Here is a 15,833-nt window from a genome sequence, read left to right on the forward strand (position 1 = left end):
GCTACTACTACTAATAATACTAATAATAATGGTTGAAGTTTGCTAAAGAATAAATAAAATTAAAAAAATAAATAAAATAATCTTGTTGCTTCATATATCAAAATTCAAGATCCAATCTCCCATAGACTTTACCAGTTAAGCTAGCTAACACATTAATTAACATCATGTGTCAGCTAGCTAAAATGATCAAGTGTATAAAAGGTGGTACCTTAATTTCGAAATGTAAACATCACATTTGTTGAACATTGTACAAGACATGCATATGTTTATGATTTTTCATCTACTTATGTGTGATATGGCAAAGACTAACTTGAAAATTGGAATTTTGAATTTAAAATAAGTTCTGATTTTTTAATTACTGTAGGCTTCACTAGATAAATTTTCAAATAAAGTTTGATAAAGGTAACTTACATTTAGAATGAATAGAAAAATGTTGAATAATATGTGAGCGGGTGTAAAATAAAGTAAAAGAAAAAAAATATAATGAGATTTGTATAGGAATAAGGTGAATAAAGTAAAAGAGAATATGAAATGGATAATTATGTGGGGTTAAAGAAGTAAGACGATAAAAAGATGTCATAAATAGAAATAAAGCAAAGTGAGTGAAACATAAAAGAACGATTTAAAATCAATAACTATATACAAAAGACGAAATAAAAAATGACACATGTCATTCTTGGGCGGAAAATTTTCCCGCCTTTTTCCCTCTCCAGTTTTTTTTTTATTTACAAATCTTCATATTTTTTTGGTGATTATATAACTCAACAAATTTTTTTAACATCTTTCGCATGTAGTACATTTTATATTAGGTATTTTTTTTTATAAAAATACAAACGTATAAGGTAATATATTACTCTGTAGAATACATATAATATTCAAGTTTTTTGTTTTTGTTTTTTTTTAAAAAACAAATTCAAGTTATTTTGCTTCAATTGAAAACATAGTTTTATTGTGCAAATTATTTTTAAATTAACATTTTAAATTATAATTAGATTAAGTAAAACCGTGCGTTGCACGAGACTTAAGCTAGTATCATAATAAAGATATAAAAAACAAGGAAATAAATCATACTGTTTTCTTTTAATATGATTTATTTTCTTAATTTTTATATCTTTATTATGATTTATTATAATAAAACCTTTTTAAGGAAGTCATTAATTTTATTTTATTTCATTGAAATAAATCATTTATTTTCAAGGAAATAAAAATAAATCATATATATCCCTAAAAATCCTCATTCATTTGTCTTCATCAAAAAAAAAATGTAATATTGAAATAAAATGTCTTATCTATTTTATTTTACATAGTATATCGAAAAATACACGAATTACACAGTATATGAGGTATTGATACAATTATAAAAATAATTATGATGATGATAGTGAGATATAAATTTCCTGTAAAAATAAGCGGAGTATATATTAAGTTATTAACTGAGATAAAACATGAATCTTCTACAATTTTTAGACCAGTAGAACATAAATAATTTAGGGTTTGTTTGGCATCGTTGTGGTTTTTTGTTTTACAAAATCATATGATATATGTCATATAATGAATCAAAAATTTGTCAAACTTATTAAAGTCCTGATAATTTTGAAAACTGACAACAAAAAAGTGGAAATACCTTTTTCTTGTTTCCTGTTTTGGTTTTTTGTTTTAAAAAAATTCGAAAACTGAAAACAAAAAACAAATGCCAAACAAACCCTTAGAAAATTGCAACCCCCCTTTTTCACATCTGGTCACCCCTTTCCTTGTTCCTTTTGTTGATTAAGAAAATAAACACTCCATATGTTAATTAATGTATTAATTTTATAATTAAAATTGATATTATGATTAATAAAATGGGACGAAGTATGTATAATTTTTTTGGACTTGAAAATATATGTTCATAACATAACTTGAAAATTTTGAAACTTTTGTTAGAAACTTATAGAATCAAATTATCCTCATCAATAAACGTACATAAATTATCAACAAATAAGACAAATTATTCTAGTCCTTTTTTAAAATTTTAAAGGAGTTTTTTTTTTTTTTTTTTTCATCAAAATCTAACTAAATCAAACAACTAATTCACTATTTTTTTTTTTAATGGTCATGGGCTCATGGCAGGAGTAATCAACATAGGGTTGGTGTTACAATTAGGTTGGGTTAGATTTAGGTTTAGGTTGAATATAAATAATTGAGAATTTCTTTAATCAAATCTAACCCAGCCCATAATTTATGGGGTGAAAAAGTTAACTTTGGCCCAACTTTTTTAATAAACAAAGTTTATTTTTATAGTTATTAAACAATTCACAAATGAAATTCAAATTTTGAGTTGTAGTTGACCTTGATTATTTCTTAAGTTAAACACTAATTTCATATTTTCAATACTTTCTTTGGGATTTTTAATTGAAAACGAGTTAAGAAATGACAAATTTAACCCAACAAATTTAATCAAACAAGTCATTTATGTCAATGCATTCGCTTAAAAAGATTGAAAACTCCAAACCTAAGTTTTGTTCAAATTTTCAGATCGAGTCAACTTTTGCTATGCTTTTATATATATATCACAAGTGCTAAAAAAATTTGATAGACAAATAAATGAAAGAACTTATCTAATTGAGGAGAATAGATCTACTTGAAACCAGCTTTCCTATGCACTTCAGCCACAAACTAACAAGTTGCTAAGAATTGATGCCTTAAGGCAAATGCTAAGGTTCCTGAGAATGTTTTTTTTTTTTTTTTTTTTTTTTTTTTTTTTTTTTTTTTTTTTTTGAGAAAGAGAATGCTTTTTAATTTCCAAGAGATGAAAGATTTAATGATTTTTGGAAAAGAAGGTCACTTAAATAGCCTCGTGAAAGAGCTATAGGTTTTAATTGTGACGTAAGGCATTCCGTTATTAAACATTATAGAATCCTTTAAAGGTGATTTCAATAGCTGTAATAATTGAAAAATGATCGTGTAATTATGCCAAAAAGATTACATGTGACATTAAATTGATCAAGTTGATGTCATAGAATCCTCCAAATTTATTACAATGACAATATTATTCAAAATTATCATGCAATTTTGCTAAAAGATTACAATATAATGTAAGAATAACACGCAATTAAGTCGACATCATAAAATCCTTTAAAAAATTATTTCCTCCGCTTTATATTGATCTTTCTACTTAGAATCTTTTTATGAGACAAAGTTAATCAAAGCGAGAAGATCAATTTGAAACAGTGGGAGTATTACAATAGCAATAGTTATTCAAAAATGATCACGCTATCATGATGATATTTTTCAAAATTATTTGCTTTAGCTATGATTGATGGAAAATTATCTTGATAGTTAAGTGTTGGTAAAGGATATTTTAAGTAAAAAATATTAATACATTTATCACATGAAAGAAAGTCCAACCTAAAATAAGAAGGAAAATCAAGCCCATTTATACGCCCTACGTATTTATATAAGTAAAACGAATCTCTTTTGCATGTATGTCAATACAAAATTATGACTAATTATATCTTTAATCATTAATGATTATAGATTATAACAATTGAATATTAACAAACGATTCATTGAAACGATTCCAACAATTACCTAGAATTTGTTATATATACCGGGGTGTACCGTACACCCAACTAACCTAAAGTTAGTTTTTGCTCTTCATTTAATGATAAAATGAAAAACAATCATCAAAATGAGAACAAATACTCATGGATGTACGATACACCCGGGTGTATATAACAATCTCTCACAATAACCCACAAGACGTGTTTGGTCATGCATTCCTAAACTAATACCAAATAAGGAAAGCCCTAAGGGTTACATATAGCATTATCCTTTATTCTTATATATGAATAATATAAAAGGTCAAGACATTTCACTTATTTTAATACAGAGTGAATAATACTTTGTATTACATTTATAAACATGTCAAATAATACTTTTTTTTTTTTTTTTTTTTTACAAAGTATTACATTTATAAACATGTCAAATAACACTGATGTGTTTGTCAATTGTCCCTTAGGATTGTATCGAGAAAATGTCACGGTGTGTTGGTAGATTTAGTGACTTATTGATGCAACTATAGGGAATTGTCTTAAGGTAACCAGTGTTTGAACCTTCACTGCTTGGATTGCATCAAAAGGGCGGCTGAAGGTGAGTTCAAACATAGGATTAAATTCATGCCAAACCCTTCCATGGTTAAGTCTTATAGCTTAGTCACTGACGAGAGATAAGGTTAGGTAGGGTTAAGACAGCCTCAACGCCGGTTTAGCCTCCAGTTTGGGAATGTTGGGGTTACAACAGACTCAACAGATTGCCATACCTCCAGTTTGGGACTGTTGGGGTTACAACAGACTCAACAGATTGACATATACCTCCTAAGATCTTTGCATTATTATAGCTTGTAAGTTACATGCTTGAGTGCTCTCACGTTTGTAAGAGGGGATATAATTGAATCTTGAGTGCACTTACAAGGGTTTTATTCAGAATGAAGTAATGAACTAGTACTGCCAAACACATGAATATCATTAACTTATACCAACATTTTATGATGCCTCCCTATAGGTCATCTTGTTCATAGGTCATCGATTCAAAAGGGGCAGACTAGATGATCTATATACTTTTCAGTTTGAAACAATAAGAAACCTATAACTTGGTAAAATTTGAATCAACCAACTGTAAAGTTGAAAATCCACAAGCCTGACATGGCTCATTCTCGGCAATGATCTAAGTTAGCTATCTAGCAAGCTAGAAAAATAAGAAATGGCACCAAGCCAACTTGTACAGTGTAAATGCTACATATTCACAAGCTACAATAGGCTAATGATAGTGCTTAACTTACATGAAATTGAAGTCTAGATTGTTCAATGAAATTGCGCAACCTGAACACTATTCATGCCTCTCAGAAATTGACAGTGTAGAGTCACCTTCGCTCCTCTACAACTACTCATCTTCCAGCTTTGGATCTGAATCTCCATTGCTGATGCTCATCATGTTTTCTGCCGCTGAAGTGCAAGAGAAACCCCAAACAGAAGCACAATTTTCATTACCTAAATGACAGGCGAAGGAGACAATAAGTTACCTTGATATGGATTTGTCAATTATAAAAAATTCAGTTGCAAGCCTTTATGAATAAGATGCACACATTAATTCATATGATTTACAGTAAGTTTTAAGTTTCTACTAACACAATATACGAAAATCACACCCTACCTCTCTAAGCAGCTCATTATTCGTGATTATTATCTGAAACATAAAGAACTCTGAAGTCTGAACTTCAGTTCTCCTTTTAAGAAGTCACTTGTTTTTTGGTTTCGTAGAGAATGCACTTGTATGCACAGATCAGTACGAGTTTTCCAAACGACTTCTTTAGACGGATCAGAAGGCCTTGATGTCTAGGACCGGCTCCTTCAATATATAACACCAAAAGGCTTTATAGTAGCTAGTATCTCTACTTTCTTAAAATTACAATGTTTTGACTTAATGCTCGTCACCGTACAGTGTTGTCCTTTGATATACTTGATTATCATAAAATACCAGTTAATGCAGTTTTAAAAGTCGATATTTAGAAATTATATATTTGAGACTACTGATCCAAAACATCTTACATCATAATATTTGTTTACATATAATCCCTTTGTTATTCTGTTTCTAGCAAAAACATTTTATCATCTTCAACCTCCCTTGCTCCACAATATTTACACCATTCTAGTCACTCTTAATTAATCTACCTTCTTTTTTACACTTAACATTTTACTTTTCATCTTTTACTTTATCCACCTTTTTCTTACACTCACTCACCTATCCTAGAAACCAAAGACTACGGAAAATGAGAACCAAAGAATTCAGGGGAAAGGACTATGGAGGAAGTAAGATAGAACTCAAGGGCTATCACCTAGTACCCCTAATAGTTCTTTAGACAGGTCAGAAAGCCCCAATGTCGTCTATAGAGTACATAAGCAATTAAGCATGTGAAGTCCAGATGTAATATAAAGGGTTCTTAAGTTTTTCAGACTACAGCAAAAGGAAACTAAGTGCATCAACAGCAACAGGGTTTGAAGAGTTACTGTTAATGGTGACAATTTCTGCATCATCAGCATCATCAGGTAACCCAAACCTTCGATGTCCGGATGAAGTGACGGCCATTGGAAGGAATGGATGGAAGGAAAATCCATTCACAGTATCTACAGAAGAGCATGATAGTTATAGAAAAAAATTAGTTTGACATGCAATATAAACAACATAAGCTATGCTTTTTCTCTTGCAATGTACTTAGTAATGCTGAACAGTGCAATGAATACCTGATGCAGCTGCAAAACTGGATGCCCACTGCCCTGTCTGCAGATCATAGATGTGCACCAGACCATCCTAGCAAAAGGAATGAGACACAATTAAGATATAATGGATTTTGTGATCACCTACTAGTTATCTTAAGATTAATGTAGAATTAATAACATACCTGTCCACCTGTTCCAAGATGTCGACCGATGGGCTCAATGTCAAATGATATCCGCTGATTAGTATGCTCTGTTGATCTATATAACCTACAGAGAGCAACCCTGAAGCTTAGTTCATTGTATACGACAGATTATCTAACCATGCACATACAGAATATCACCAAAGTAGCACCTCAAAACCATCCATTTGAGGGAATCAGAGAAAGGATAAACTAATTTAGGAAAAAAAATAAATTAAAATTAGACGCTGCATGCTTTTACCACACACTACTTTACACCTATGGCATCAGCTATATTATTCATCAGATAATCAGACCATAAATTTTGAAAAATTGTAAAAATAACGATTGTCCACATCCTCACTGTTCTCAGTGGTTCAGGCCTCATGCATAGATATAGGGAAAAATAACAGCACAAGTATGGCAGTGACACCTCATACAGTAATATAGTGCAGTGCCAATACTGCCAATATCATAATAAAGAAAAACAATTCAATTTAAAATTGATAGCCATAGCAGTATAGTACACAGCCTTATATTCAATAGAAATATTAACCAAGGAGAGAAGAATACTGCTTACTTGTACACAACTTCTACAGTATTACGCACATCCCAGCACATTATATAGGGATCCTTCAAACAACAAAAAAACATTTGCTTCAGTAATTTTGCAGCTTTTTATCATTAACCACTAAAATTCATTTGAGCCGGAATTCTATACCAAGAGAGATATACACCAGGTAATCTGAAACCAAGCAATACAAGTGACCTTATATTAATAATATCGCGAGTGACTAATTTACACAACACAATCAACATTATAAAATAAATAAATAAAAAGTATAAACAAAGCCACAAAAGTAATGTGCTTCAAAGAGGGTATCATAGATTTGGTACTTCGAAAACCATTTGTTAGAGCAGAAGGGTAAAACGCTAAATCCAGATTTTTCAAGTATCTACAGATCTACCAACAGAAGCATCCTCATAATTACTAGTGCTGGTAGTATCTCAACAAAAACCTAATTAATACTGAAGTCAATATTTGCAGAAACTATTGATTTTGAAAGAAAAATTAAGACAATCAAAAAATTAGTAAAAAGATTTAAGACCTAAGCAAGAACTTTATGACCATAAAAGCACCTACTCAACCAATGCACCCAATAAATGTTTTAGAAGGGACACAATTATGTGTCAAAAGGGAAAGAGGTTAACAAAATCATCATCTGGCTAATAAGAATGCTCTGTCCCACAGTCACATTCACTTTCTCAGAAAGTAAGGGTGTGTAAATCTGACTGAACTCGCCTAGTCAAGGGAAAAAAGGCTAAAAGCAATGTTCAGAGAATCAGACACACTCCAACGTCCAAACCGATATATCAACCTGCATGACTATCTAGAATTTGTATGACAATTCTTATTTGTTATAATCACCTTCTTACACTGGAAACCTATGCATCGAATAACAAGATCTGACTTGAAGCACGATTTCAAATATCTGTTTGTACTTAACAGTTGCACCTAGCAAATCTGAAGACATTAAAGTTTCATTGGATATTTATTCAGCATTCTAACAAAAGAACTAAGACAAAAGGACCTATTAAAAGAGATGAATATATTGCTCAAACATCCTCCAAAGGGTTATTAATAACCACTACTTTTTGTATGCCCATATATCTACAGACTGTAGGGAAAGTCTCACCTTCCGAGCACCCGTATATAAATAGTTGCCATCCTTTGAGAACTGTAGCTGCATAATATTAAAATTGTACAAAAACAAATAGCCAAGTGATAAATCAGTAATCACCACAAGAATCAAAATCCAAACAACTGAGTAGTTAACAGAAAACTAACATGTGTAATCCCGCCTTCTTGGCCATGTAAAACATACAAGAGTTCCATATTGTCTTCACTATATATGGCAGTAGTCTGGTCATAAGAACCAGTAGCAAACATACCAGAGTTTGCAGGAGAAAACGCAATTGCAGATATGATACCTGCACATGGAAAACAACAGAAGGTAACCTAATGAAATCAGGTAACTGACCAGAAGAATAACAATTAATGAAAGGAAAGATAAAATAAAAATCTAATTTGGCCTATTCTTTAAATGGTACCCTCTCCGCCCTCTATCAGCTGAATTTTTCCCATTGTGGAAATTTGAATATATCTTCAGGATTTTTATAAATAATAATCAGAAGTATTTTACACGGCAGAAAATAAATAGATATACGTTAAAAGTGATTAAGTTATTACTTCCTTGATTATGCCAGCCATTAGAGTTTGGAGGGATTACAATGCTAATATTCACTTCACTAACCGACATTCCTTGAGAAACACTTATTCCTAACAAAAGCATAATCATAACCATACTGTCACAGGCCAAGTGTTTTGACACCGGATCCTACAGCACACTCTTGCCTTTTGTGAACAAGGGCGCAAGCCTTTTGGGGAAATAGGCTTGTGAGGGTAAAGCAACAAACTAGAGTCTAGATCTCAAGGGTCACTGCTATGTTTTTGGTTACAGAGTACGGGTGATTGGGGCTTTGTGACGGCCGAGCTAGTCGAGGTGGGCACAAACAGGATCGAAGCATGATTTTCTTGTAGTGTCTAGTGAGTTTGGCGAATTAAATTGCATGTGACAACACAATATCTATAGAAGTCTAATAACACACAAGCATTGAAGCAAGACATCACTTGCTAGGAAACTTTTGTATTTTTAATAATCACTTGCTCCCTAAAGAGCTTTTTTTGGATTTACATTGTTTAACTGGATTGACAGAAACATGTTTATGAAATCTAAAGCCTAGAAAATCTAGGAAAACAACAAAATCATGGAAAGGAAGTTGAATCCTAAATTCCTAACACTCCCAATACCCTAAATGATGTTCCCATCTAGATAAGGGAAAGCAAGTGTGTGTGTGTGTTTGTGAGAGAGAGAGAGAAGGGGGGGGGGGGGGAGGGGCTTTTACGTAGTCAAATCCCTCTATATAGGTGGGCTGATATCGTTAAGTCTTGATTTGTAATGTACTGATTACTGAAATTGACCCACTTTGCTTTAGTCCATTATAAGCCAGAGCTGATTTTTTTTTTTTTTTTTTTTTTTTTTTTTTTTTTTTGGGTACTAGAGCTCCACTGGCAGTTGTAACATTAATTCCAAATAAATTCCATATTACTCGAGAGAAGTAATCGTTCTATTAAGCAGCTAAGTTATTGGAACAACAATGAGTTTACTTTATTGAGAAAGGTATCCACTGCCTTGTACTATCTACCTTTCCACTAATATAACAGAAAATTATAAAAAATATGATCCCAACTAATCTTCTCATTTCAACCCCTACTATGCAAGGTCCCTTCTTATAATAGACTTACTTAACTAGTAACCTTTTTGTTATGTACTGACTTACTCACGCACACAACACTCACAAAGTAGCAGCAAGCAAGAGATTACTTTTCATTAACAGGGGAATGGTTACAAGGACTCGAACACTTGATAGCTTTAGCCTATCACTCTCTAGCCAAGAAAACTTGAGGTTATCAATCTCTAACAACTTGAGGTTGTCAATCTCAATTTCACAAGTTCAATATTCAAAGTCATACCCTTCCCATTCTACCCTATTCTTTATATATACAAAACAAAATACAAATAATCTCTTAATGGTGTTTGTCTTCTAATCTTTTGCTTTTCTGCTTTTCTTTTCTTTCTCCAAAATGTCAAGGTTGACTATCTCCCTTGACTCCTGAAACTTCCTCAAGTAGCTTTGTCCTCTATTACCGATTGGTGTATTGCTTTTTGCCCGGCTGAAGATCTGTCCCCCTTGTCTTGCTTTGGTCTGCTGCTGCCGAGAGTGGGTTGTGGTGCCTCTTCCTGGTGTACACAGCCCACGGCTGCTGATTCATCACACTTTTCAACGGGTGGAAAACTCCCTCCTAAGTATCACTATCAATCAATCAATCAAAGTCTTAATCCCATAAGTGGGGTCCGCTACATGAACCAAAATTGATTATTACGTGTAGTCATCCACAAAAATCTTCCTTCTCCATCCCTTACGATCCAATGTTTCATCCTCATGCAAATCCATATACTTCATATCCTTCCTAACTCTTTCCAACCAAGTCATTTTCAGTCTCCCTCTCCCTCGTTTAACCCCTCCATGGTCCCACTCTTCGAACCGGTCCATCCTTGGGTCTTCGTCTTACATGCCCAAACCAACGCAGGCGATTTTCCGTTAGTTTGTCTGCAATGCCTGCCACACCTACTTTCTTGCGAATAACCTCATTTATGATTCTATCTCTTAAGAGTCACTAAATGCCATAAATTACCATTTAAAAGGCAGCCACTAATGTCGTTCCTTCTCTCTTTCTCCTTTTAAATCACCATTGATAGATGCTGCTACCAACCTCCCTACCATAAAATCTATATGAGACAGAGAGGGATATAATTGGTCTCTCTCTCTCTCTCTCTCTCTGGACAGTTGACTCTTCATATCAGACCAAATCACGTGAAAAAATTTCATATGATAGCCAAGTTTGTAACTTGGACGTGTAGTGCAATGAACCCACCATCACCACCAATCATCCTGACCTACAGCAGGAGACAAAGGCAGCAGAACAAGCAGCAGGGCAACACCAACAACCCGTCTCCACTACATGTTCAGGCAACGGCTCTCTAAAGCTGCAACCAGGCAGTCTTGGCTTATTAGCCTTTTACTGTGGTAACTTGAGAAGAAGACAAACTTTAGTAAAGCTAGCAATTAAGGCTCTTGCCAACTCTTGTAGTGTAGTAGTAGTATAATTAGTAGTTCTCTCTAAAGGAGTAGTTGTCCAGAACACATTTGTATTGTGAATTGGAGAGTAATGGCCTAAAGCCATTGATGTTTACGCAAGCTTTAAGCTAATACAATCGATCAACCTTCTGTCTATTTTATCTTATTTACGAGTGAAACACGCTAGTCCATTGCATGTAGCACTATACCAGTGTTGAAAAGAATGAAACCTACCTAATTACGAGTAACCTAACAATGACCTGCAAGTATATAAACAAATGATATTTCAAGGAAACTAGATTGAATTGGATATGGCAGTGGAAATACCTGAGAGAAACAAATTCCTATCTCCTTTTACCTAGTCATCTCTATGTTTTTGTATGTATGTGCAGAGCCATGGAGGCATGGACACATTATTCTCAAGTCAGAATACCGTAAGTGACTCACTTCAAAGATAATATAGAGTAGGTCTGAACATCTTAATGCCGTGAACTTCACCTTACACCAGTGTGATAGGTTTACGTGAAATTTAGGAGAGCGCAGATCTGTGTAACTTAAAAGCATTAAGGTGCCGGCATAGTGTATCACTGCACAAGTACAACCAACACCTCACACCTATCAGAATATGCTCGCGGGGGAAGGGGGGGTGCATGAATATACAGCATTAGGAAGTCTGTATAATTAAACATGTAATTAGATGCTTTAAATTGCATACTTGAGAGAGCTTTGTCCAATTTTCATGCCTAGATTTTTGTAGTCTACTCTTTCGCCCCATTCCTAACAACTTAAAATTTACTTCTTATCAACCACCAACTCTTCTATTAAGCCCTAAACTAACAACTAAGGTTAAAATTATTCAACAACAATCCAAAGCATTTGCATAAGTTGTGCATCAGAAAAAGAAGAACACTGTACCCGACTGCCCTTCTTTGGATCCTTGAAGAGTTGAATGTTGTTTGAAATCTTTACCAGGGCGATGCACATCAAATACCCTCAGTGTTTTGTTGTACCCAGCAAATATCCTAGAGAATCGAGAAACAAGGAAAAAGACAAAAATGAGATAAAACACTTAATCATTGCCAAATAATGCAAACAATACAACTTAGGAGCAGTTCCTAAAATTTGGTAGCAGAAATTCAATGCTTGAACTTGACAACATACAAATACAAAGTGAACATAGAAAAGAAAGAGAACAAAGAATCCTTCAAGCAACTCATGTCATATACTTGGTTCCAGTAGGGTTGAAAGCAACCGAAAAGGCAGCAGTAATCTCATCCATAGCATCAAAAGCTCGATATGTACAGCGTAGCTGCAAAAAAAAGTTATAATTAGAAAATTAGTTAGGTGCTGAAAAGAGGAATGCAAAAGCCAAAAGTTTTAAGCTCTATATATGGTGAAAACAAAGGAAAAAAACAAATAAATAGCTTTTAAAAAAGTCAAAGAAGAAATCATTATAGACTCCGAGCAATAATTTGAAAGGTGTTAAAGGCAATAAGATGATCATGAGAACATTGATAATTGAAATCTACACCAGACTTTTAAGTAGAAGAGGGATGAGAGAGAGAGAGGAGAGTAGATTTAAAATAAAGGCACAGCACCTCACCAGTAGTTGAGTCCCAAAGATGAATAGGGTGGTCACGAGTAGTTGTAGCAAAAACACAGCTAGTCATATCTGGAGGTAAAAAAACAAGGGCAATGATATTATATATCAAAATTCAAGGGTTCTGTAGAGATAGCATCTCTGCAATCACTGATATAAGATCATTTCACATGTTATTGCTTTAAGCAGGAGCCTCATGCAAGGAACTGCGATAAAGGCACACTAAACCAGAGATGCTATACATAAACATCACTGAACATGTAAAATCTTCCATTATGGAGTATGACTTAAATATACATGAACAAAAGGAGGTTAAGATCCTGTAGTCACATACCTGAAGCTGACATGTAAGGGTACCAACAATAGTCATAAACAGACTCCCCCTCATATATGACAAGCTTGGCAGCATATGAATCTGCAGCCAGACAATAAACTTCAGAAAGCTATGCCTCCATATTCCAGGGAGGGGGGGGGGGGGGGGGCTACAGTATGCTTGAGATGATAGCAGAATAATTCCCCTCAAAAAGTTGAAACCAAGAAAGCATGTTATGGAGGTTTTTCTTAAAGCTAACTCTTCTGTGTTAGGTATAGCCCCACATTAATTAAGAAAAAGAAATACATGCAGCTCGGTCAATTCTATTTGCAACAAAGCAGAAATTTCATGTTCATGTATACATGAAACCAGAACAGGTTCACACATGACAGGCAGGTCATGTCAGCATGCATCAGCATTTAAATGATGTGCAGATCATGTACATACTGGTAATTTAAGCAACTGACTCAAAGATAGTAAGGCAGAAATTAGTTCTTTTCATTTTCTCCAGTTTTAGGCAGAATAGCTGTCAGTAAGAAAAGGGATTTCAAAATCATTTATAGTTTTGCAAAGTAAATTCTCACCTTCATCGGGATCAGAGGAAAAAGACCCATCTGGGTAATCACTTTCATTATCAGGCCTGCATAAAAAGAAACAAGTTAACAGTAATCAAAATTATCTCACTGATGTATATAATGAGCAGAAGGAGAGTATGAAAACAGAAAATCATAATCGCCTACTGCTAGAGTGCTTTGTGCTAGCTACTAAGAAGTGAATATTTTTCTGTCTTTGTATCAGAGACCCTCAGAGTTATGTACAAATACATTCACTAGATTTTGAGGTGAATTTTTGAGTAATAACATAGAATAAAAACAATAATGTCAAGGCTAGAAGAGTAGTTCTGATATACAAAGTATAAAACTTAGTTCCAATTTCAGTTCCATAAATTGCTTACATTAATTTATAGAGTTTAGCTATTTAGGTGAGCTAACATCAAACAAAAAATGACATAGAAGTTCCCTTCATCTCTCTATAGCTTTCTCCATTCTCCCACTTCAGTTTAATCTTTACCCACACTACAAGGCATCTCAATTTCAATAAAACTTAGACGGCTACCTATCGATGTTGGCACAATGTACTACGGAAAATCAGACACTACGAGCAAATCTATAAACTCAAAAAATTGTATCAAGGAACTGTCCTGATGTGAAAGAGCCATAACATACAAATATTAAAGACTGTAAAGGCTCATTCAATGAACGCGAATGAATTTACATTTTGGAAGCAACGGCTCAGGCTAATGTCCATGGTAATGTTTGTCCACCTACAAATATCTCACAAAATACCACTCACAGAACACCAATACCACAATTAAAATGCTGTTTGGGATGGAAATCCGTTACGATCGATATTGGCACGAAACTTTGTTACCAACAAATTCATTACCATAACCATTGTTTATTACCGTCCATCAAATGGGCCGCAAGTATTACTTTGTTTTACAATTGGATGCATAGAAAAGTTGACAAGTTGAGCAGACATCGAAATTGCAAACCTAGAAATTGAAATAAAAGAGAGAGAAATACTGACAATGAGAAGAGGCGAAGAGTATTATCATCAGAACTAGTAAGGAAGCATGAACCATCAGGCGACCTGCACAAAATCAACAGTAAAATTAAATTCAAAACAATTAAACAAAAATCAGAAATAAAGAAGAGAGAGAAAGAGTACCATTTGGCGGATTTGAGGAAGTTGTTAGGGTTAGAAGGAGAGCGAAATTGGCGATGAAAATGGTAGTTTCTGTGAGGCTGAATGTCGAACCTAATTTCTGGCCATGAATAAACTTCACTTTGATTAACCATGGTTTCATCGTTCTCTTGTTGCGCGCCGTTTTCTTCAAAGTGTTCATCTTTTTGCTGCGGCTGCTCTTCCGCCATTGAAGCACAGGGTATTAGAGCAGCCAACTTCACTCAGTTACAGTATTGAGTCTCTAGTCTTTCATCCACTATTGGGCAGTCAGAATATGAAAAAATAGAGTTCGTAGCATAGCACAAGCCGGGCCTGTACAAATTCACCAACTATGTCAATGGACCTCGTGCGTCCAATAAACCAACTTTTCGCAATTTAAGTTTTAACTCATACACGGCTCGACTCGACTCACATATCAGGTTGTGTTGCACCAATTGACCTCAGACCTCTAATTTTTGCTACATATCCTTTTTTCTTTTTTTTTTTAGGAAATTTGAAAAGTTAAAGAGAAAAACTCTATTAAGTTGAAAACTTGGATTATCTCACAAGTTAACCCAACCTAAATTAACGGGGTAGGCTCTTCGAAATTGGGGGGAAGGGTAATTGAATCTCACATCAATTGACTTCTATATGAACAACGGAGTACTTTTTTTTGTAAATGGTCAAAAAGTGAGTTGACACATGCATTGTCTTGTCTTGTGGCAATCTTATGTCAGGTTAAACTAATTTTGTGTCTTTAGTCAGCTCAATTTACATGAATCTCATTTAGACCACGTCTATTAATACAAGTTTAGGCAAATTTTATTAGCTATAGCTTGTTGTTAACTTGTCTTGATCAATGTAACAACTTTGACACAACCATCCATTGTCTAAACTACGTTTTCTTTTTATGCAAGAGTTGATTATAACATCTTACGTCGGATGGCTCAAATTAAATTTATTTTTAAACTAATATCATTAGAAAAATAGAAATGGCC

The 15,833-nt window shown here is 33.9% G+C and overlaps 1 protein-coding gene across 1 annotated transcript; it reads right to left on the reverse strand.

Annotated features, from left to right (window-relative positions):
• Nucleotides 1–4,626: 4,626 nt before the first annotated feature.
• On the reverse strand, nucleotides 4,627–15,194 carry LOC110706802 (telomerase Cajal body protein 1-like). The gene is made up of 14 exons (XM_021884753.1): nucleotides 14,839–15,194; nucleotides 14,698–14,760; nucleotides 13,692–13,747; nucleotides 13,129–13,209; nucleotides 12,793–12,866; nucleotides 12,421–12,503; nucleotides 12,110–12,216; nucleotides 8,283–8,425; nucleotides 8,131–8,178; nucleotides 7,014–7,066; nucleotides 6,437–6,521; nucleotides 6,279–6,345; nucleotides 6,045–6,161; nucleotides 4,627–5,027 (listed from the first exon to the last, which is right to left on the reverse strand). Exons 1-14 carry the CDS (start codon nucleotides 15,042–15,044, stop codon nucleotides 4,921–4,923), a joined length of 1,290 nt encoding a protein of 429 aa, XP_021740445.1. The 5' UTR covers nucleotides 15,045–15,194; the 3' UTR covers nucleotides 4,627–4,920.
• Nucleotides 15,195–15,833: the final 639 nt, after the last annotated feature.

This window comes from Chenopodium quinoa, unplaced genomic scaffold (genome assembly GCF_001683475.1).
Source record: "Chenopodium quinoa cultivar QQ74 unplaced genomic scaffold, ASM168347v1, whole genome shotgun sequence".
NCBI lineage: Eukaryota > Viridiplantae > Streptophyta > Magnoliopsida > Caryophyllales > Amaranthaceae > Chenopodium > Chenopodium quinoa.

What these genes read in the sequence shown, in the direction of transcription:
- LOC110706802 (XM_021884753.1), bottom strand. Translation starts at nt 15,044, where the DNA reads ATGGCGGAAGAGCAGCCGCAGCAAAAAGATGAACACTTTGAAGAAAAC. An exon ending in TTCAACCCTACTGGAACCAA is followed by an intron (nt 12,217 to 12,420) that starts GTATATGACATG and finishes TCGATTCTCTAG; the next exon opens with GATATTTGCTGGGTACAACA. An exon ending in AAGAAGGCGGGATTACACAT is followed by an intron (nt 8,179 to 8,282) that starts GTTAGTTTTCTG and finishes AATATTATGCAG; the next exon opens with CTACAGTTCTCAAAGGATGG.